The sequence below is a fragment of the Pangasianodon hypophthalmus genome, chromosome 4, assembly GCF_027358585.1.
Source record: "Pangasianodon hypophthalmus isolate fPanHyp1 chromosome 4, fPanHyp1.pri, whole genome shotgun sequence".
Taxonomy (NCBI): domain Eukaryota; kingdom Metazoa; phylum Chordata; class Actinopteri; order Siluriformes; family Pangasiidae; genus Pangasianodon; species Pangasianodon hypophthalmus.
The window spans coordinates 17,483,967-17,506,505 of NC_069713.1; the positions used below are offsets into that span (position 1 = coordinate 17,483,967).

General features: G+C 38.0%; 5 protein-coding genes across 8 annotated transcripts in view; 2 read left to right on the forward strand and 3 right to left on the reverse strand.

Moving 5' to 3' along the window:
* Positions 1-1,611: 1,611 nt before the first annotated feature.
* gpha2 (glycoprotein hormone subunit alpha 2) lies at positions 1,612-3,989 on the reverse strand. The gene is made up of 4 exons (XM_026936103.3): positions 3,929-3,989; positions 2,739-2,868; positions 2,207-2,391; positions 1,612-2,046 (listed from the first exon to the last, which is right to left on the reverse strand). The coding sequence occupies exons 2-4, from the start codon at positions 2,854-2,856 to the stop codon at positions 1,942-1,944; spliced, it is 408 nt and encodes a 135-aa protein (XP_026791904.2). The 5' UTR covers positions 2,857-2,868; positions 3,929-3,989; the 3' UTR covers positions 1,612-1,941.
* A 2,552-nt stretch (positions 3,990-6,541) lies between these two features.
* Positions 6,542-11,648, reverse strand: LOC113539980 (membrane-anchored junction protein). Its single transcript, XM_026936127.3, has 11 exons — positions 11,536-11,648; positions 11,060-11,187; positions 10,589-10,637; positions 10,425-10,500; positions 10,092-10,214; positions 9,970-9,998; positions 9,397-9,551; positions 7,538-7,589; positions 7,261-7,315; positions 7,074-7,146; positions 6,542-6,979 (listed from the first exon to the last, which is right to left on the reverse strand). Exons 2-11 carry the CDS (start codon positions 11,158-11,160, stop codon positions 6,937-6,939), a joined length of 756 nt encoding a protein of 251 aa, XP_026791928.2. The 5' UTR covers positions 11,161-11,187; positions 11,536-11,648; the 3' UTR covers positions 6,542-6,936.
* Positions 7,238-14,991, forward strand: zgc:101765 (uncharacterized protein LOC450036 homolog). Of its 3 annotated transcripts, none has more exons than XM_026936126.3 (2): positions 7,238-7,328; positions 13,202-14,991. In XM_026936126.3, the coding sequence occupies exon 2, from the start codon at positions 13,240-13,242 to the stop codon at positions 14,104-14,106; it is 867 nt and encodes a 288-aa protein (XP_026791927.3). In that variant the 5' UTR covers positions 7,238-7,328; positions 13,202-13,239; the 3' UTR covers positions 14,107-14,991. The 3 variants fall into 3 exon arrangements, with proteins under 3 accessions (XP_026791927.3, XP_034159300.2, XP_026791926.3); XM_034303409.2 differs by lacking the exon at positions 7,238-7,328 and adding an exon at positions 11,619-11,706; XM_026936125.3 differs by lacking the exon at positions 7,238-7,328 and adding an exon at positions 11,692-11,787.
* Positions 14,992-15,020: 29 nt separating this feature from the next.
* On the reverse strand, positions 15,021-18,972 carry badb (BCL2 associated agonist of cell death b). Its single transcript, XM_026935841.3, has 4 exons — positions 18,855-18,972; positions 17,342-17,485; positions 16,909-17,105; positions 15,021-16,098 (listed from the first exon to the last, which is right to left on the reverse strand). The coding sequence occupies exons 2-4, from the start codon at positions 17,475-17,477 to the stop codon at positions 15,958-15,960; spliced, it is 474 nt and encodes a 157-aa protein (XP_026791642.1). The 5' UTR covers positions 17,478-17,485; positions 18,855-18,972; the 3' UTR covers positions 15,021-15,957.
* Positions 18,973-21,279: 2,307 nt separating this feature from the next.
* Positions 21,280-22,539, forward strand: part of exoc6b (exocyst complex component 6B) — a 96,585-nt gene continuing 95,325 nt past the window's right edge. For both annotated transcript variants that reach the window (XM_053233174.1, XM_026936432.3), the window contains exon 1: positions 21,280-21,401. In XM_053233174.1, coding sequence (XP_053089149.1) covers positions 21,313-21,401 — 89 coding nt within the window. In that variant the 5' untranslated portion in view covers positions 21,280-21,312. The remainder of the gene's footprint in view (positions 21,402-22,539) is intronic.

Consider the following 22,539-nt stretch of genomic DNA (forward strand, 5'->3'; position numbering starts at 1 on the left):
AGGTTGCTCGCTAATGTTTTGTCGATAAAAGGTCACCAATTTGAATTCAGTGTCAGAATTCATGGTGCGCTTTTTCTGAGTCTTTACACTCAGCAACATCTGACTTGTGACACCTAGATGAGCTTTACACACATCAATTCGTTATATTTTCTGCATCACAAGTCTAGTTTTCATATTTACAAACGCAAACTAGGCAGAAAGAGTCGACCTAAAAAGTAGTACCACTGAGAACTAATATTGTATTTCTTTTAGAGTCCACAAGAGGGCGCACTTTTAGTATATTAGAGTAGGAAATACTCTCCTGTAATCTCCTGTGTACTCTGTGCACTTTAGGAATAGATTTCTGCCTCCAGCCATCCCCTGTCTTATCACATTATACAAACTGTCTCATTATACTTAAAAAAAGAAAACTTTTCTGACCTATAAATCAGGGGTTCTCAAACTTTTTGTACCCAATGATCCCTTTAACTATAAAAAAGAACGAAAGAAAACCCGTGGATGCCTATTTATGCCTGATTTATGTTACAAACTATTCAAATATTAGGCTTGCTATTTAAATGAGTACATTAATATTTAGCCTATATATTGGAGCCATTGAGCTTTTAATTCTTTAACATGAGTTATTGAATATTTGGAATAACCCCTTTTAAATTCAAATGACCCGTCAAATAAATCATCAACACAATAATGGATATAATATCATGACTTTGTTATGGGTATGTTCTGATTTCTGTCACTAACAGAATTTTAAATATTGTGGACCCCTGGCTATGCTTCACAGACCACCAGGGTGCCCGGTCCCCACTTTGAGAACAATTATTATGAAATAATTATTAATTGTTAATTATTAATTATTATTAATTATTGATTTGGATTTGTCAACTCAGAAGAAGTCATGATGGATATAATTGCAATGGGAACAGGGGCTGAATTGTGAAATGATTTTGGATTCAAACAACAGAGCGGTTTGAGGTATGCTTACAGTTAAGTATTTATTCATTTCAGCTCATACAAAAACCTAGTTGGCGTAGATAGCATGGTTTTATCAAATGATTTATCATTAATGTAAATGTAAATGCACTAAGTTAAAAAAAAAGATTAATGTTATAAATAGAAAAAAACTAGCTAGCCATACATAAGCTAATGTAAAAGCTTATATAAGGCATTATATATGTGTTATTACCAGTTTTTGTATTTTAAGACCACCGACATCTGTTCTGTTTTCAGTATATCTGGTGCTTTATATGTGTAAAAATGCAATTTTATTTCTATTGCTGTGTATAAATTTTATTTTACATGAAAACACATTAACAGCAAGTCCTCTTTTAGTTCATATAGATCCAGTCAGATATATCATGTATAATAATGGTCAATTTGTTTGAGGCCAGTTCCGGTTCCAAAATTGTGTTAGTATGTTAAGCCAACATCACATTACTGGCCACCTTCCCATAAAACAACTATTGCTGTATAATACCTCACTGATATTACACTGTGATTCATCACAAAAAAAAAAAACAAAAACAGGTATTTAATTCACTCTATATTTTATTTAATCAACAATTTTAATACATTCTTTCAAATAGCAACTTGAAAATTATTAAACATTTTAATATTAATTAATTTTGTACATTCATTGGAGACATAAAAGCATTAAAGTCTGACTCGTTTTTTAGCCATACAAAGTTTAAGTGCATTATTGCCATTTTTGTTTGTTCACACCATAATAAACATATAACATGTAACAATTTAAAAGAAAAAAAAAATATCAGTAGTTCAGTAAGAATGAAGTAGCCGAGTGCTTTTGCGTATAATTTGCAATCTGTGTGATAATTTGCTTCTTTCTTTCTTTCTTTCTTTCTTCTGCATCTCTCTCTCTCTCTCTCTCTCTCGCAGTAGTATATGTCGATGTAACACAAGCTAAACTGTTGTTACTATGGTGGCTTAGTAACGAGCCTTGTGGCACATATGACAACGGCAGGCCTGCGCTGTTAGGATCTCAATGCTGTCATGGTGATGGCCTTCAGGGCATTCCACAGGAACTTTGACCTGCGGCAAGACAGAGGGAATCTGGTATCATACATACTGTATATTGTAATATGATCAGTGTTATTAATGGATTTTAATGGCTGCAGCTCTGTAACTGTAATGCAGAATTATGATGCCAATGCTGATATCAGTGTTTTGCGTCAATATGGTGTCTCAGTACCTTGATGGCTTTACTGATAGTGCAGCAACGCGAAACAGACGTGATGTTATGAGTGAAGTTAGATGCCAGCAGGACAGAGTAGCGGGAGGGAAATGCACTAGAGTCACAGTATCCCACACAGGCGTACACCACACGGGCTCCTTGACATGTTCCCTTCCTGTCACTCCTGATAGTCATGTTAATTGCTAAGAGAATAATAGAGGAAGCGGGAAAGGGAGAATGAATATGGATTTGACATTAAGACCTTCTATCTGATTTTGTCTGTCAGGGTGTTTGGGTGAGCAAGTAGCTCTTGATCCCTACTAGTAGTCAAGGTAAAGATTTCACCAGCCATAAGTCATGATGCCCCTTGCATAAAGTATCGAGATTATACAAGGCGGTAGCCAAGGGCCATCACTTTGTAGCTCCAGAATAGAGAATGAATATAGAGCTGACATTCACATTGTTTCTCTTTCACTCTCAGGAGATTTGTATGGCTCAGTGTGTGTGTGTGTGTGTGTGTGTGTGTGTGTGTGTGTGTGTGTGCGCTCACGGTAAAGGTGGCAGCCCGGGCCCAGTGCATCAGAGCTCCAGCTAAAAGGTGTCAACAGCACCAGCAGCACTATGGGTAGCACGAGCATAAGAACATCAGGAGTCACACGCTGAGCCATGGGGACAGTTTCCTGCACAGGACAAAAAGTCACAGCTTAGCATATTGATTCATGATCTAATGTGTGTAATTGGTCAGTTCCTCTTTATATTAATTATATTTTTTTTACATATAAAAAGTAGATCATTAAATCTCTCTTGTCTCAGACTTTCATGTTCAATGTGTAGAAAGCAGTGAACTTTATGCTTTTTTTAAAATTGAATTTTGGGCAGTTGTAAGAGTTGTAAAAAAAAACCCCAACATTTTATGAGTTACATTTGGCCAAACTGCCTTCCATCTACATCCCTCTCAAATTTGACAGGGTTTCAGAATAGCCACCTCACAATAGCCACTGTTTATATGTTGAATTTATGAAGTGAAATCCCCAGCCTTATATAAACCTGTTTGAACCTTTCATCTCTTCTCAGATACTATTTCTTATTCCTGTTAGGTAAGGTATTTACAATTTCACAATGATTTTCAGGCAGGAAGACTTGAAGTTTGTATTAATAATTACAGTTCTTTTCAAATTCTAGGTCGTTTCAAATCATAATTTAAGTTTAAGGTTAAGAAATTTGCACACAGATGCACACAAAGACATTTTGTTAGTAGCGAATGCACTTTTGTCCTACTGTTGTTTGAGTGGAATAACAAATTAAATTTAAATATATTTACAGACCTCCTGAACAGAAATATTTAGCCTTGCTGAATATGAATGAATTTAGTATAGATGTGTTAGCTAAGAACAAGAATAACTCTATAGAAGCACATTTATCCTGAACGTTTTTTCTTCCACATCCCCAATATCTTAATCTAAACTTCATCAGAGCAGTACTTAATTCACACATTTAAATGAACATGAACCAGATCAACAGAAAAACAGTCAAAAATTTAAGGCATTTCATACAAACCAGTTATCTGAAATGACATAAATACAGTCAGCAAGGACAATGAAAATTTGAAAGCAGTAATCATTATTAGTTATTTAAATGTTTTTGTGTAATATGTGATTGTATGAACAAACAAGCAAATATTAAATGAAAGAAAAGGCATGACAAAATATGGTAATGAAAGAAGGAGAAAGGCTTTGTTACCTGTTGGTGTGAATCGTGTTCTATCCTGATATGTAAAGGTCAGTATGTAAGTCCTTTCTCTTTCTCACTCTCCCTTGACTATAAGTAGTGTAAGTTCACCTCCCACCTTGCAAAATTTCGATACCACCTAGACACACCTACTAAGATCCTTTTTTTTTTACTTTTCTTCCAGCTACTTTGGCTCCTCATTCCATGAACCAGCAACACTGCAAAAGATGATGTCTCTGCAAGTGAAAATATCTTCAATATAGTCACATTTATCTAGTATTTCCTATTATAAGATTACAGTAAACCAAATTTAAGATTATTAAATCTGTTTCTAGACTTTTTTTTTTACTCTTTTCAAGCTTGAAACAGTTTTCATCTATTGGCATGAAATTTAGTTAATTGTAAGCAGTGATTTCTAGAATGTATCAAAATTATCTGCTAAAAGAATATAAAAGCTTGAAAGAACGTGAATATACACCAATCAGCCATAACATTAAAACCACTGAAAGGTGATGTGAATAATGTTGATTATCTCGTTGCTGTGGCACCTGTAAAAAGGGTGGGATATATTAGGCAGCAAGTGAACAGTCAATTCTCAACGTTGAAGTGTTGGAAGCAGGAAAAATGGGCAAGCGTAAGGATCTGAGCAACTTTGACAAGAGCCAAACTGTGATGGCTAGATGACTCGGTCAGAGCATCTCCAAAACAGCAGGTCTTGTGGGGTGTTCCCTGTATTCAGTGGTTAGTACCTACCAAAAGTGGTCCAGGGAAGAACAACCGGTGAACTGGTGACAGGGTCATGCGCATGGGGAGAGAGGGCTAGCCTGTCTGGTCTGATCCCACAGAAGAGCTACTGTAGCACAAATTGCTGAAAAAGTTAATGCTGCCTATGATTTAAAGGTGTAAGAATACACAATGCATCGCAGCTTGCTGCATACGGGGCTGTGTAGCCACAGACCAGTCATTGTGCCCATGCTAACCACCGTCCACCGCCAAAAGCACCTACAATGGGCACGTGAACATCAGAACTGGACCATGGACAATGGAAGAAGGTGGTTTGATGAATCACGTTTTCTTTTACATCACGTGGACGGCCGTGTGCGTGTACGTTGCTTACCTGGGGAAGAGATGGCACCAGGGTGCACTGTGGGAAGAAGGCAAGCTGGCGGAGGCAGTGTGATGCTCTGGGCAATGTTCTGCTGGGAAACTTTGGGTCCTGGCATTCATATGCATGGCACTTTGACACGTACCACCTACCTAAACATTGCTGCAGACCAAGTACACATCTTCATGGCAATGGTATTCCCTAATGGAAGTGGCCTCTTTCAGCAGGATTGATTCAGGAATTGTTTGTGGAACACGACAAAGAGTTCAAGGTGTTGACTTGGCCTCCAAATTCCCCAGATCTCAATCCATTCGAGCATCTGTGGGATGTGCTGGACAAACAAGTCCGATCCATTGAGGCTCCACCTCGCAATTTACAGGACATAAAGGATCTGCTGCTAATGTTTTGGTACCAGATACTACAGCACACCTTCAGAGGTCTTGTGGAGTCCATGCCTCAATGGGTCAGAGCTGTTTTGGCAGCACAAGGGGGACCTACGCAATATTAGGCAGGTGGTTTTAATGTTAAGGCTGAACGGTGTATTCGAGATGTTTTTATCTGATAAGACGTAATTTTTTGAACCTACAAGTTTAAGAAGACACAAACAGAGAAGATCTAAAAATGCTAAGTGACATACCCGTCAGGAGTACTTCTATTATCCCACTGGAACCCACCTTTTGCACATTTACAGACCTCTGTGTGTAAGCATAAGTGTGTGCAGATGTGTTATCACAGTTGAGAGACTTCATGTCTGTTATATTAAACTGTTACTCAGATATTATGTTGACATTATTAATGTTTTTTTCCCTTTCATAATTTATTTTCAGTTTCCAGAATAGTACATATATTCAGTGAATCAACTGAACATGATTTTAGTTGCTTTATTTAATATAAAACATCAGTGGAAAAGAAAGGAAATGAAATGAAAGGAAGGAAAGGAGAGAGCAAACCCACAGAGCTATGACTATCACGCTATATTATGTTTATCCTGTTTATCCTAACCCCATTAAAGTTAAAGATAGCATTCCATATCCTGCTACATTTATGTTTTGTCATTGTTACACAACCTTTAAAAAATACATTTCTTATTTCCCTGTTCATATTTCATATACTGATGTAACCTACACTTATTCCTCTGAGATGAGTTATCAGTGGGGTTGATTTGCACTTCTACTCATTTTCTTAGAAAATCTGACAGGTGTACAACTTGTTACAAAGATCTGTCTCCATAGTCTCCTTTGTCATCATGGCACCAGTATAATGGCAACGTAACAAATGACACTGAAGGAAAAAAAAGATATTACTATATTTTGTTTAATTCTCTCATGTTTCTAGGTTATAGTGTTTCAGTCCAAACTGAAAATAAAAAAGCAAGAGTCAAATGTAGCTTCAGGGAATCACTGAATCATGACTAAAGTTAGCATACTTTGAGAATTTAATTTTTAACTGTTCTATACTATACACACAATAAAGTATCATTTAACCTAACCCTAACCCTAACCCTATATTTATCACCCTATGACAAAAGTTTCATTTTTAGGAAAGGTGGCCTTAGAACCCTTCAGAAACCCTATTTTTCCCTAAGAGCGTAGCTTGTAATGATCTTGAAGGCTGCTGTAGGGTAAATGTGTGATTGGGGAAGATGAGCAGAGACAGGAGACGAGTATGTAAAGCCTAAGTGAACTAATGAAGTCACCTCCTTCATACTAGCGAGGGCACAAAACACAGGCTTTTCTAAGAGAGGGGCAGGTTGCAAGTGGAGTTTTCATCTCAAATATACTTTTTTTTATTCAAAATTGTGAAATGTGATGTCTTTTGTAAAAGAACACAAACATTTTCTGGGATTAATAGAATTCATTTTCAAATAATTATGGTAAGGACTAATATGAAAATGCCTGTGAACTTGACAGTGTCATCAGCTCCGTCTGAACAGCAGGGAGAAGGGAAACGCTGCAATGCTGAAAATAAAACATAAAACAGTGGAGAATGAGGGAGCAGTGGAGAATCAGTGCACAGATACATCAGATTGTGAGCTGCTGAGGGTTTTCTCACCTAGCCAGTCTAGCAAGTACTCCAGGTTTCTCTCTCTCTGTGGATTTAGAGTCAGGGGCATCCTGCTCAACAACTTGAGAGATGATTTCCAGTCATCATAATTAGTTTCTACATGTATCCGGTAGAAAAACGACTGCAGAAAATAGATAAGAGTTAAAGTGATGTTCGTACTGACTACGTGACTCACCATGAAACTCTGGGCTTGTGGCACCTGGTGAAGACTCCTCTGAATCAGCATATACCTGAGAGACAAGAGTGAGTATAAAGTGATGGGTTGGCTCGTAAATTTAACACTAGTTATAAAAGCAGTTTCATAGTTTTAGTAATGAACATATTGAGGCTTGTTATGAAAGCTGATTACACTAATATGTCAGCTTGTGTAATAACGCATGATTAAGCACGGAGACACAGACAGACAACGTTTCTGTGCACAAGCAATAGACAGATCTCTCTTACATACACACCTCATTGCCACAAACCATCTCTTCTGCACCTTCAGACAGGTTCGGCAACTGTCTGAGAGAGACAGACAGAGATAAAAAGGTATGTGTTCTTTGTTAGTTGACACATTCAATTCCGGTTCCCACTTCCAGCACATTTAACATAAAAACAAAAAGCCTGTCTGAGGCACGTCTGCAAGCTTCTCCACCTGAGGCCACACCAATTACCTGAAAAACACTGTGTATTTTGGACCAGGCAGGACACTGGATTATCTAAACTGTGGTACACAGAACAAGCCTACAGCTACAACTGCACAAATCTGATTTAACAGGAACTGTCAAATCACTCTCTGGTTGGTTTATAGATATGCTCTTTTAGGATGGGATGTTTATGTAATACTTAACAATTATGTTCGGCCTGTTGGCTAAATGATGGCTTGATGGCCATGGCGCCGCCTCTATTTTATAACTACCACCTCCAGGCAGTCGCCTAATGTAGCACATAAGACTAGTGACAAAGATCCTTTTCATATACAGTTGTCTCTTGTGTACTGTATCTGGATTCTATCCTGAAAAGATCTAAATCACATGCATTTACAACTGTAGTAATGTGTCTCTGATTAGCCACACCGAAATCTAATTGCTGTATGACATGGAATTCATACTGTGTTGTCAACCATATGTTGTCCTTTGTTTTCAGTCTTTGTTTTAAATTTTAGTGGTAGTGTCCCAAACACAGAGACTTGTTTTACAAAGGTGAGCACATCTTTTGAATTCCGAGAGTCCAAAATGCACAATCCATAAAAAAATGACAAAACAGGCAGAACAACAATTATAAATATAGACAGAATCATACAGAGTTCAGCCATACCTAGTGGTCATGCACACAACAATTCTTTTTTCATGGTATCCCGATATAAACACTATAAAATATAACAATCATTCTATGCTATGTATTCTAGTCCCACTATTGTTTTATGATCATCTCTGGTAAAGACGCTAACTTATAATTCACATAATAAACCATGAACGCTGAAGAGCTAAATTCTTCACAACTTCAAACGCACACCTTTCTCCCAAAATAATCATTAGGAGTCCTCATGTTTGTTTTCCGCTTCCTGGCTTTCTTCACTTCTAAACTTTGTGCTGCCTCTGCCCTCAATTATTATTGCATAATTAGTCTTGGTATATCTTTATCCTGTACATATACTGTATCCCTCTGTTAGGCTGTGTTCCCCATGAAGCTTTGAGTGTGTTATCACTATAGTTCTGCACTGACTCTAGTCAGCTTTGACTCAGTGGTTAAGGCTTTAGGCTCCTGAGCTAAAGGTTATGAGTTCAAATCCCACTTTTGGGAGTCAAGGCTGTGAGTTGACACTGTTGGGGCTTTGAACAAGGCTCTAAACTCTCAACTGCTCCTATTTTAACTGTAAGTTGCTTTGGATAAATTCTCTTAGCAAATGAGTAGAACCATGTAAATGTAATGTAATGTAAATGTCTCATATTCCTATTGTCTATTTCTTTTCTACATAGTCATTTCAGGTTTTGACTTTGCATCTTTTGACCTATGCCATACATTTTTTTTTACCATGTATTCTGGGTATACTCTAATAAAAAAGACTCAGTATGTGCAGTTTTTTTTTTAATGATCATAATTCAAATCTTAATGAAACGCTAATTAGGGGGCCGGCTGCCCTGTAAGATTAGGCATAGTCAGTAATGAGCTTCACATCCATCAGCTGATAATCACACAAGAAAGCTACACTTTTCTATCTACACTATCTACACTTTTAGAAAATGAATAGAAAAAAGAAAGAGACTTAAAAAGTTAGAATTAGGAAAAAAAGAGGGAAATGTGTTGACCGCATATTTACAACACCTACTGGAGACACAGATGTGTGTCCACCTCGTCATAATGGTGGTCTGAGCTCACAGGGCCCTCTTGTGGTTCCTCTGTTCTCCTGCGCTTGGGTTCATTAGCTGGGGGAAGGGCACAGGAAGCAGGAAGATGTGGCCTGTCCAATCTAGATTCCCTCTCCTATACAGGAAAACACAAGCCCAAAAACCAAATAAAAATCACTGATTAAAGAGCAAGCACAAAAATTACACAGATTTAAAACACCAACAATGTGCAGAATTAAATGTAAATACAAGTGGAACAATTTCACATTTATTAACATTTTAAATAAATTTGACATGTATTACACAATCTTTGTGACTTTCCATGGTACACAACAAAACTGTCAGAACTGTCAGAGGTCGGTGATTATAGAATTACATCATATTGTGCAGTAAACTCTTTAACTTGCATCATATCTTATCTCATTAACAGTATACTGAGGATGTAAGGTAACTACTTTAGCTGTGAAATACATAATAGGATAATTAGTTGTGAGGAATAATAGTTGTTTAAAATGTGTGGTATAAATTCACACCAGATGGTGTAAAGTACTTACTGAAGGGACCCATTTGTTTGCATGGTTCACTGGAGGACAAAAACAGACGCAGGCACTAATTACACAGCTAATCATGCTGTTGTTTAGGAATGTGTATGTATAAGCTACTAAGTTTTGTTCACCTGTAAGTGGAGGGATTGTCTCATTTGTCTCCACGTACAATGTGATGAGGAAGGGGTAAGCAAATAATTTTTTGTCTCCTTTCCTGAATCTCAACTCCGACACACGCTCCCACCTACTCTTATCTGCAGGCAGAGTACTGAATCATTCTGAAAATTATTCTGAACAACAGTTGACAGCTACTTTGGTTTTAGATAACTTTTAATCATCAATAAACAATGGCAATGTAGTCGTTGTAGCTGATTTCAAACATTCACTGTATAGGCAGGGCTACAGAGTGAAGAGTATAACTGTACATGTATATCTGAAAATCATAAGCATAGGATATAGCGTACAGGGAAAGATGTTGAAATGCTGAGTGGCGAATGGATGAAGATGGTCCAGGCTCATGAGTACAACTCGTATAGCATTCTGTAAGACAGTATTATGATAGTGAAGACTTTCACATACAGCTATTATAGTTCATGGAATGTGATTAAACTGGTTCTCTCTCTGTTACCTCAAGCTCCTGATTGACAAACTCACTGTCCAACATGTCTTCTTCACCACTAAAAAACACCCCGCCAAAAAAAGTAAATGAACAAATGGAGTTAATGTACTAGCAGAGGGTCAGTCAACAATCTCCTGAAGCTCTGCCCTAGACTACAAAGAACTTTTATATTCAATTTTACAGTGTATATGTAATCCATCAAGGGTGGAATGTTGCTTGATGTCTGTGTGGAGTTGCACATGTTCTCCCAGTGCTCCTATGGATCTACCGCAAACTGACCAGGATAAAGCAGTTATTGAAGATGAATAAATAAATGTACTCCATTTGCTTTATTAACCAAAACATATGATTGTTTGGCAAGGAGTGTTTATGCCCCAAAACATATATTTCTATATTTTTAGCAGTCTAAGTTTAATGTGTAATATTAACAAGATTTTTAATATTGGAATGTATAACAAGGTATTTAATCCTTTCTCTTGCCTGATTTTACTTCCTCGTCTTATCTTGAACTTGTAGATGTGTTGGCCAACCTGAAAGAATCTGGTTTCAGGTATAGGGAATGAGAAGGCCTGGATTGGCATGATGTTACTTCACTTGAAGAGACTGACCTGCTGACAGAAAGAAGTGCAGGTTGTTGTTAATAAGTAATAGAGGTAATAGGGACTTGGTAATAACGTACATTTTCTCAACATTTTCCCCTGCTATGTCTTCTGGATAAACCTATTATCTATATCTTATGTATAGTATAACCTGTATGTACAGTTGTATGTTTTTCTCAGAGTAGAGATGGTTTCCTTCAAAATTAGCTTACAATGCTCATAAATCCATGTTCGTTTCAATCTAAATCCGCTATGTATGTTTACATAGCTGGCAGACAGAGACACATTTTGGTCTTGTATTAACATCCTGAAACAAAATAGAAGTAAAACCTTTAAAAGTCAGATATATAGATATACCGGTATGTTCTGTCAGTCAAGAAAGTCTCCTAAGTCCTAACAGTTAAGAGTTAACGCTGTCAATCCCGCGCTCATCTGATTGGACGGTTCAGCGTCCAGTAAGCCGCGGCAGTTCTGCTGTCGCTATGGTTACAAACGCCAGAGTCCCGCCCATATTATCACGTGATCGAGGTAAGACCAAACATGGCCGAACAGCACCGGAGAATTTTTTTTTTAACTATTTAGAAATTTTTTGTCAACGTTCCGCTTAGAGTAAGTTTTCGTCACTTTATTTGCGTCTCAGACTCGTCCAAAAAATACTCTAATTCTTGAATTCACACATTTATGAATTTCCTCTCTGCTTTGTAGAGTAGTAACTCGTACGGAATGTTAGGTACTGCACCAGATCTAGTAAATAGTGCAGTGTTTTTGAGGAGTTTAGTCATTTTTACGAATATGAATCTTCACTCACTATTCCATTACTATATGATTGGTACCTGATTCGTTACAGTACATGTTCCTATGATTTTACACTACTTTATTCTACATACAGTAATAATCGTCTTGAACCTGAGAGTATCCTGACTTTGGGTTGTTATATAGAAATGTATTGAAGCCTTTTGTATTAGCCGTGATTTGTTCAGGTGCAATTGTCCTCTTAACCTGTCTGTCTATCTATCTATCTATCTATCTATCTGTCTAAATGATTTGAACATATAGGTCTAGTATTTTGTATGGTTGAGAAGGATCTTGGTTTAGAGCACAGGTTGCCAAACCTGTTCCTGGAGTACTTCCTTTCCTGCACAGTTAAGTGTTTTCCCTGCTCTCAACACACCTGGTTCACCTGATTAACAGCTCTTCCTGAGTTAAGGGAAAACACTAAAATGTGCAGGACAGGGGGTACTCCAGGACCCAGTCCCGCCCATATTATCACGTGATCGAGGGAAGACTAAACATAACTGAACAGTACCGGAGAAACAAAATTTAACTATTTTGAAATTTGTGTCAGAGTTTCGTTTAGAGAAAGTTTTCATCATTTTAGTTGCATCTCAGACTCGTATAACTACTCTAATTCTTGAATTCACACATTTATGAATTTACTAATGGGGGTAGTCAGGACCCGGGTTGGGAGCCTGTGTGCTAGAGGATGCTGTCACATGGAGTCACATGCTGTCTGGAGGTGTGCCGGAGGTTAAGGGTGATATGTAGGGTCATTGTGCTGCGACTTATCACCACTAGGCTATATTAGAAACAACGCTGAAGACTGTTTATGTTCAAATGTGATTTAAAGCGTAGGCCCTACATCAACAATGCTGAAGTTTTGTCCATTAATCAAATTAGTGGGAATTAATTTCATTTGCAGACAACATACTCAGCTTGTCATCTGCTTCACTTCTCTCTTTCAAGTAATGCTACAGGTTAATTTATTTCTAATTTCTGTCTATACCAAAGCCTAATCTGTCTATCTCCCTGCAAAGCTCTTGGTTTGTAGTTGCTAAACACATACAGAATTTTGAAAGACAGTATCAGTATAATGGAGACTTTCATGTACACCTATTACACAGCTTTCATTTACAGCTGTTGCTATTATAGAGTGAATTATAATGTACAGGTATCGTGTACAAGTATTATAGTTCACAGCTGATGTGATTGAGAGCTAATTTCTCTGTAACCTTGTGTTTTTCAGATTAGATCTGGGTCTTGTTCTGTGCTTAATAGTTCCCAATGACTGACCACAGGCCTTGTGTCCAGCTGAACACTGGAGCTCAGATGCCACTGTTGGGTTTGGGCACGTTCCGTTTGCGAGGCCCTGAGGAAACTTATCGGACAGTGGATGCTGCCTTAACAGCAGGCTACCGAGCCTTCGATACAGCAGCAGTGTACCGCAATGAGGCAGACATTGGCCAGGCCCTTTGCACCTTGTTGCCCAAACATGGGCTTTCCAGAGCTGATGTGTTCATAACGTCTAAACTAAGCCCCAGGGACCAGGGTTCCAAAGCCAGGGATGGCTGTCTGAGAAGCCTGGAGCAACTAGGCTTAGATTATATTGACCTGTTTCTGATTCACTGGCCTGGTACACAGGGGCTGGATGTAAAGGATAAGCGAAACCCTGACAATCGAGCTCAAAGTTGGGCAACCTTGGAGGAGTTCCATGCAGAGGGAAGGTTCCGTGCTATTGGAGTGTCGAACTACACGGTGAAGCACATGCAGGAGCTGCTGAAGAGCTGCAGAGTTGTTCCAGCCGTTCTCCAGGTGGAGTTCCACCCCAGGTTGGCTCAGAGGGAGCTAAGGGCATTATGTGAGGAAAGTGGAGTGTGTTTCCAAGCGTACTCCTCCCTGGGGACAGGCGTCCTCCTCTCTGATCCTCTGGTTCAGGAGATGGCAGGACGTTGTGGAAAAACTCCGGCTCAGGTGCTTCTGAGGTGGGCTGTGCAGCAAAACATACCGGTGTTGCCGAAATCATGCCAGCCCGACCGGGTGCAGGAGAACGGGTGCCTGTTTGACTTTGAGCTCAGTGACAGTGACATGGCAAAGCTTTCTGCTCTGGATTGCAGGGAGAAGTTCTGCTGGAACCCGTCACTGGTACTCTAGACTACCTCCAGTGTCAAATCTACAACATTATCAGTTTTGTCAGACTTCCAGATGCTGGTTTAGGTTTATTCAACTGGTTGTTGATTAATATATTACTTCATGAGTTTGTTATTGAAATTGAACATGATGGCGATGTCAGGGCTCTCATAGAACATCAGAAACATACAGAAAAAGAAATGTTAACAATTCGTAGTTTTCTTTATATAACCATAAAGGAGATTCATGATTGAATGTAAATCAGGAAATTATAACTATAGATCTCTCTAAAAACTAGACATATGTATATATGAGTATGTGTGTGACTTTTATATGTACTGTATTGAGTATGTAATTATAATACAGTATTATAAATAATTATGATATTGTACTCAGTGCCATAACTAACTTATAAAGATCAAACACTGAGGTTCTGAAGAGTAATCTGGAAGGAATTAAATTTGAATTTGGTAATTACACTCATTTTCATTATTAAAATGATACTGGATCAAACAGAATCCAGAGTCTTCTTGCAATGAGGGATGAAAGTTCATCAGCAGAATAAAAATGAATAAAATGTTATTACGGACATATTTATGGTGTCTTCAGTAAGATAATACTGTTTAGAATTTCAGTGCTAGATGTCTAAGAAGTGTATTGTAACTGCATGTAAATGATAGCAATGTAATTAAAAATTTATTTTTTTTTAACATTAGTAACCATGTTGAAAACCATGCATCGCTACTACACTGTAGATTAGTGTTTTATCTGAATTCTTTACACTAATCCATATATACTAATTATTAATATATTTATATTATTTAAATTCTATATGTAAAAGTTATTTTGTAAAACTGCACTTTCCCCAAAACTCACAAATTGGTTCACTGCAGCAAAATACTATTTAAGAACAATACAAAACCACACTCTTGCAGCGCTTTCTTTAATAAATTCTTATTTATTTTTCACGTTGTAGTGGTTATAAAATGTAATGGTAGATTATTCAATAATCTAAAAATCATAAAGGCATTACAAGACATTTTTATATTTTCTATTTCTATTTTACTTTCTATTTATATTTACTGATGTTACAAGTAATATCAATGAAACTAAGGCCCTGCTGCTATCTCTTCTGGTCTTTATTGCTCTAAGGCTGTAGAATGTTCCATAAAGATAGAGATAGCAGAAGGTGTAAAAACATACACAAAAACTGTTCAAAGTCCTGTCCACCCACGCTTCATAGCCCTACACAGATCAACAGGATAGATCAGCTCTTACTTATGTTTTATTTTAAAATTAATCATCTGTTGATTTAGTATGTTTATTTGCTGAAAATCATTCATCTATATCTTTCAGTTAAGGCTGTATCAATGGAAAGGGGTGGTAAAAGTTATAAAAATTTGCACCTGAAAGATATGTTTGTTACCGTGTTTGTTCAGATTTCATTAGCCCATACCATAGACAAGAAACATTTCCCTACAGCCCTGAAAGATGGCAGTGAATGACGTTGCATCCTTCTTCATGCTCCAGTAGTTCTGACTGAATCTCACACACACTGAACTAACCGGTCATTCTCACAAAACAGCTTGCATAGTTTGCCCACAGTAATGGAGCACAGACCCAGGAAAGAATCTCCATCTGTTTTTTTTCTGTAGTAGTAAACATCACTCAGGCGATGTTGGAGACTGACTGGTCAAAGGTCCAGGTATCCAACAACTTCTGAGGAAAGTTTTATAATAGTCCATTAAGACAGAGCATCAGTCCTTCACTTCTGGGTTCTGAGAGCTTCCTCTTCATCCTTTATATACGGCATAACCAGTGCTCTCTCTCTCTCTCTCTCTCTCTCTCTCTCTCGCTGTGTGCTCCACTGATGTGTCACTCTGCAGGACGGGTGTTTTGAGCTGTCAGACTGCTCACGGTCTCAGTGTCTGACTCTTGGTGGCTCCAGAGGAAGTTGAACCAGCTGGGGGAGGTGCGCATCTGACAGGCTGTACCTGCACTCCTCACCCTCTTCATCTGTCAGAGGAGAGTGTTTTGTGTTACAGAGGCATTAATACACATTAACTTATGTAGTTTTCCTGCTTAGTTACATTTCCAAGACATTTTACTTAGACATGTAGGCATCTGTCAGGCAGATTTTTCATAAATCTTAAAAACTAGTCATTTCAAGATGTAGAAGTTGAAAGGTATTGAAGACATGTTCAGTGTATAAATTTATTTCTTTACTTTTGTACTGGCACTATGAAGCTAATATTACTACTAAGTAAAGAAATCTTACAACTACTAGTTTTGCAATGAAAAAGAAAAAGAAAAACCCCACTCTCCTCAAGCTGTCACAAATGCACAGTCTCTAAGAGTCTTGCTTGTGGTTTCTGACTTTGACACTTTGTTCTATAAATGTGCAAATGTATGCTAGCTAGTTTTAAATCAGAATTGTGCCTTACAAGTTATTTGGATGACAATACTATTTTCTAGTTTCATTTGAAAATTTATACAGACTTAGTTTGCTTTTTTTTTTTTTTAACTGTTTATGTACACATAGTAGACATTGTCTTTGAGGCATGTGTAGGCTGATTTAAGCTGGTAGTTTGCACAATGCTAAACTGGTGGCTAGAAGCTTTCCTGACTTGTTGGCCACACCTTCAGCTCCTGCACCAGACTAAAGAAGTAAACACCAAACATGTCTTAGCTGATGAACACTTGGGAATTAGAGAAAGAAATCTTTATATTTTTAAATATTCCTTAAATATGCCAGCAGCTTCAAACCCTCAATCACTTTTTCTGCTCTTCTATTTGAGCTATAATTTTTTTTTATTTTTTTTTTACCCCTTTGTCGAGTAAGGTGTCAAACTCATCGCTCATCTTCCTCAGCTCTCTGCCGTATTTCTTGGCGGCCCATAAAACTGGAGGTGCTGAGCGGGACCGAGGTCGGAAAGGATCTCCATCTCCAGATTTCCCATCACTAGCCTCCTGGAAGTCCTCTTCATTTACAGAGAAATTCCTGCACCTTGCCATTACCTCTCCTACAGTCAGTAATAACAGAGACAATGTGGCATGTTGCATGAACGTTATAATTCCTAGTGTTAGTGTGTGGAAATTCTTCATCTCTAACTCTTTACTCTTTACTCACAGAACTAGATGACATGTTTTAACTAGGGATCACTGTGCTTTGTGTTTGTGCCTCCTGGATATGGAGTATATGACACAGGTGAATGCATCTGTACATTTCCCACAGGCCCAAGCCTAGAGACAGACTCACCTCGGGATGTCTGTGTAACAGCTAGGGAGTGCTCAGAGTGAGACGCCTCGGCTCCCTGCTTGGCCTGTAGGTGCTCTGTGTCTTCTTGATCACCTGATGGGTCAGACTCATCTGATATCGTGCATATTTTAGCCATTGTGAGAACTAAAACAACAGTGAAAGCAGAAAGCGTCAGAATTTCAACCCTAGTAACAGAAAGGTACAAATTAGTGTGTTCATCGTGTGGCAGGTGTTCCAGCTTACGTATGTATAGAAGCCTAACATAATACGTGGTCCAAATGGTAACAGGACAAAAAGTAACTGTCTAATATGCTCGAGGCTAATTTAAGATTTGCCTACTTTAACAGTTGTTCTACAGTCAGAAATAGACATGACTGACAGTGTGTAAAGAATGAATGTTATGAGTTCTATCCCAGGAATTTGAACTGCTTGCACAGCTGATGAAGGACTTCCATCTGAGAAGCTTTGTTTCTCTCCAATTAATTAGATTTTTGTGTGTCTAAAAGCAAAATTAAAATACATTGTGCCCTGTGATGGACTGGTGTGTATTCCTGCCTCACATCCAGTCTTCCTGGGATAAGCTCAGGATCCAAAACAACCCTGACAAGTCCTTACTGACGATGAATAAATAGTGAATGAATCAATATTATACCATTCTGTTCTTACTCTTATGCTGTAGCAAGAGAAAATACTTCATATTAATGGGGAAATAGATACAGATAAACAAAGCTGAGAGTTGTAACTATACCAGTAAAATATGAAGACCTTCAAATCTTCTCTCTATTTTGAAATCTGTTCCTGTGGAGTAATTTCCTGTGTAGCAATATCCTGTATAGTGACTCCCACTAAACCTAAATGAAAAGCCTGTTTATTAAATAAAGTCTGTTTGTAACTAAGATAGTTGTATATAATAGCAGGAAACACTTCAGCTGTCAGCATATTTTCACTTTTTCCACCACACACACCACTGTACTGTCACTCGGCGTCTGTTTTTGTTCACACACAGATACACACACTCAGTTACACACACTCAGTTACTGCACCGTAAATTCACCAGTCTGTGACCGTGATTCGGTTTACACTTGTGAAGTTCATTAACCTGACTAGGTTGATTAGGTCAGTCAGTGTGCTAGGTAGTTAGCTGAACTGTCATATTATTACTATACTAACTTCAACTATTTCCGCCTTATAAATATGGTAGCTAACCTAAACTACTTTCACTGTTCAGTTTCTTTTATTAATTTTTTTTAAGTACACACAAATTTATTGACACAAAAGTTGCATTCTGGTTAACTAGCCAATGTTATGAAAGCAAATAAGCGCACACGGAAATGGTTAACTGCAGGTTTACTCGCTGGAGGGTGAACACTAGCATACTTAGCTAGGTTAGCTAACTTGTTAGTTCTCGGTCTCCACAACCTTCCTCTCTCTTCCATGTTTATATCGAGTAAATGATTTGGCAGACTTTCAGACCTTTCTAGCATGCTCTTACTGGCAGTACAGTGTTTCTTACCGAATTTTGGCGCCAGTCTCCGGCTCCACAGCAGTAAACCACCCTCGATACCACCTAACCTGAAGAGTGTGTTTGGCGCTGAGCAGGGTTGCCAGATCTGTAGCACGACTCATCTTACCACCTTACGACCAGCTTATTCCTAACAGATACATGTATTCTCCTTCCTCACTACCAACATCAAATGTACTACAGTGTACTGCAGTGTTTTAAATGTAATGTTATACAATTTTTTTATTTTTTGTAAAACATTGTTAAAAACAAATAGATATATTATTATTATTATTATTATTATTATTTTACATATAAATAAAGAATAGCTATTAGCCTGAGTAAAACAATTCACTCTCTCTCAATGTAATATATGAGTACCGCACAGATATACAGATTATGAAATGGATTGAAAAGTAACCGTTCCAGCATGCTTTATATTTTATTAAAAATATACTATACTGTATATAAAGTAAAAAACTGGAACTTGGGGAAAAAAAGAGAACCTGGCAACTCTAAGCAGCAGCGTTATGGAGCAGTCGCAGTGGCATCAACACCACAACTGCTGAACCGCAGAGCACACACATTTCATTAATTTATTTTACTTTGTTTTATTTGATTTGATTTACTTCCTGCTAAATAGTTGGCTGTTAACGAGGACTACTTGTAATACACGTCTGTGTAGGTTTTAAGAAAAGTAGCAGGTCCATTTTCGTGTTAAATGTGAACTTTAGCCTATATCAGTCTTTGTTTATATCAGAAAACATAAAATGATGTAACTAATATTATATATGACCTATACATTTAATTAAAGGATTTAATTTCAGGATGTAATTACAGGTTTCCATACACTAGATGTCACTACTGTTCAGTATATCACACTCACAACTGAGATTTATTACTGAGATGCAGTTCATCCAAAGTTAATGAATGATATCTATCTTATATTGATTGAAATATATTTGTCTTGTAGGTATTCTGACCAAATCCCATAGGTTCTATACACATATAGAGCTACTATGAAGCCCACACAGTAATAGCATTATGTGGCCATTCATTTTCCATTAACACGTTCTTCACCTGCACACTGTCTTATACAGTATTAGGTGCTGCTGCAGTGCTCTTGACCATTCTCTGACAACCCTTGGATATGCCACTGTTGCATTTTGATATGAAGTAGTCACAATTTGCAAACAAAGTAGAACATATAGACAAAAATAACAAAAATGTGGACACCTAACCATTACACTCATATGTGATTGTTGAACATCCCATTCTAGATTTAGACTTCACTCTTCTGGGAAGTCTTTCCATTAGATTTTGGAGCGTGGCTGTGGGATTTGTGCTCATTCAGCTACAAGAGCATTAGTGAGATCAGGTACTGATGTTGGGTGAGGAGGTCTGGGGTGCAGTCGGTGTTCCAGTTCATCCCAAAGGTGTTCACTGGGGTTGAGATCAGGGCTTTGTGCAGGACACGTGAGCTCTTCCACTCCAACCTTGACAAACCATATCTTTGTGACCGTTGCTTTGTGCACATAGGCATTGTCATACTGAAAAAGGTTTTGGGCTCGAACCCCTTAGTTCCAGTCAAGGAAAATCCTAATGCTACAGCATACAAAGACATTCTACACAATTGTGTGCTTCCAGCTTTATGGCAACAATTTGGGAAAGACACATCTATAGGGGTGAGGGTCAGATGTCCACATACTTTTGGCCACATAGTGTATATCTTTACAATATACAAATCCTATTCACAAAAAACAAAACAAACAAACAAAAAAAACCCTAACTAAATGAAAAATTAAGATAGTTATACAAATGCAGCTGTTTGTCTAAATCATTCATTCATTCATTCATTCATTCATTCATTCATTTATCTTCAGTAAACAGGATCTGGAACTTATCCCAGGAACACTGGGCATGAGGTGGGAAAACATCCTGGATGGCATGCCAGTCCACCACAGGGCACCACACACACACACACACACACACATTGCCAGTCCTTTTTTGTGAAGTATATATATATATATATATATATATATATATATATATATATATATATATATATATATATATACACACACACACACACACACACACACACATATATACATATATATATATATATATATATATATATATATATATATATATATATATATATATATAAAATAACATTAAGCTATATATTATATATTAATAATATTAATATATAATATATAATATATAAAACGATATTAAGCTGTTTAATTTTTCAGTTAACACTAAATCAGGACTTTGTTATTATATGTATATATGTTATTATAATAACTTTGTATGATTTTCCAGTTATAGCCTACTTCACTAAATAGGTAAAACTTTATCCCGGAAGTAGAAACATCCCCCCCCCCCCCTCCAGCAGCTGTGTTTTTTTTTTTTTTTCCCTTTTGTGGCGTGACGTCAGCGCGCGGCGTTACGACTGGAGCTGAAGATGGCGAGCGCAGAGACCGCGGCGGAACATGAGCGGATCCTCCGGGAGATTGAAAGCACCGACACAAACTGTATCGGTCCCACACTCCGGTAAGTCGTCGGTAAGCGGCTAGCACGCAGTGTGGTGTGTTGGCTAAGTTACAGGGTGGAGAGGAGTGTATGAAAATGTTGTCTTGTTCTTCTCTCGGTAACTCTTCAGACTTCCAAAGATTCTTCCCTTAACTTGTCATGCAGCTAGCAGCTGGCTAAGCAGCTCTCTCACTGCTAACAATTAACACAGAGCAAAGAGCAGACTTAGTATTCATGTCACATGCATGTGCAGGCTGCTCTCTTAAAGCACGCCGGTGGTAGCATTAAAAACACACAAACACACAAACACACAGACAGGAGAGCACTCTTTCTAACCGCAGTGATCATCGGAATCTAACTGAAGAAAGCGCTGAGTTTCCCAACTTCCTAATTAATGTTAGCTCATGTGTTGTCTCGCGCCATCAGAGGTGCTTGTCATTCCTGCACTTATTTATTTAAGCACTGTCGGACTGCAAACACGTGTCATGTGCATCATGCATCTGAAATATCACTTGCTCTAGACCTATCTCAGTGATTTGTTCATACACACTACTCATGAAGCGGTTAACTTTGTAAATGTCCTCTCTCAGGTTGTGCAAAGTTAAAGTACAAGACGATTCTTGTATCTGTTGTTCAAATACAAGAATCGTCTTGTACTTTAACTTTGATATGAATGAATGATATGCATTTTGTTCATTCATATCATTCATAATGCAGATCAGTTATTACACTATATGGACAAAAGTATGTGGACACCTGATCATCAGATGCATATGTGCTTACTGAACATCCCATTCCTGATTTAGTCCCCTTTTACTCTTATAATAATGTCAACTCTTCTGCGAAAGCTTTCCACTAGACCTTTGAGCATGGCTGTGGGGATTTGTGCTCATTCAGCTGCAGGAGCATTAGTGATGTCGGGTGAGGAGGCCTGGGGCTCAGTCTGCATCTCAGTTCATCCCATACGTGTTGGTTAGGGTTGAGGTCAGAGTGTCTGTACAGGTCACTCGAGTTCTTCCACTCCAGCCTTGGCAAACTCTGTCTTCATGGAGCTGTGCACAGTGGCATCGTCATGCTGGAACAGGTTTGGGCTCCTTAGTTCCAGTGAAGAGAAATTGTAATGCTCAACATACAAAGACATTCTAGACAATTCTGTGCT

Bases quoted from the DNA above. Each gene is read 5' to 3' on its own strand.
- gpha2 (XM_026936103.3), bottom strand. From the start codon at position 2,856: ATGGCTCAGCGTGTGACTCCTGATGTTCTTATGCTCGTGCTACCCATA. The intron at 2,392-2,738 runs GTGAGCGCACAC...TTATTCTCTTAG, and splicing joins CCCGGGCTGCCACCTTTACC to CAATTAACATGACTATCAGG. The intron at 2,047-2,206 runs GTACTGAGACAC...GTCTTGCCGCAG, and splicing joins CTATCAGTAAAGCCATCAAG to GTCAAAGTTCCTGTGGAATG.
- LOC113539980 (XM_026936127.3), bottom strand. From the start codon at position 11,160: ATGCCAATCCAGGCCTTCTCATTCCCTATACCTGAAACCAGATTCTTT. The intron at 10,501-10,588 runs GTAACAGAGAGA...ACTGTCTTACAG, and splicing joins TTGTCAATCAGGAGCTTGAG to AATGCTATACGAGTTGTACT. The intron at 6,980-7,073 runs GTGAGAAAACCC...TTTTATTTTCAG, and splicing joins GTACTTGCTAGACTGGCTAG to CATTGCAGCGTTTCCCTTCT.
- zgc:101765 (XM_026936126.3), top strand. From the start codon at position 13,240: ATGACTGACCACAGGCCTTGTGTCCAGCTGAACACTGGAGCTCAGATG.
- badb (XM_026935841.3), bottom strand. From the start codon at position 17,477: ATGGCTAAAATATGCACGATATCAGATGAGTCTGACCCATCAGGTGAT. The intron at 17,106-17,341 runs GTGAGTCTGTCT...TACTGACTGTAG, and splicing joins TGTTACACAGACATCCCGAG to GAGAGGTAATGGCAAGGTGC. The intron at 16,099-16,908 runs GTAAAAAAAAAA...CTCCTCTGACAG, and splicing joins ACACCTTACTCGACAAAGGG to ATGAAGAGGGTGAGGAGTGC.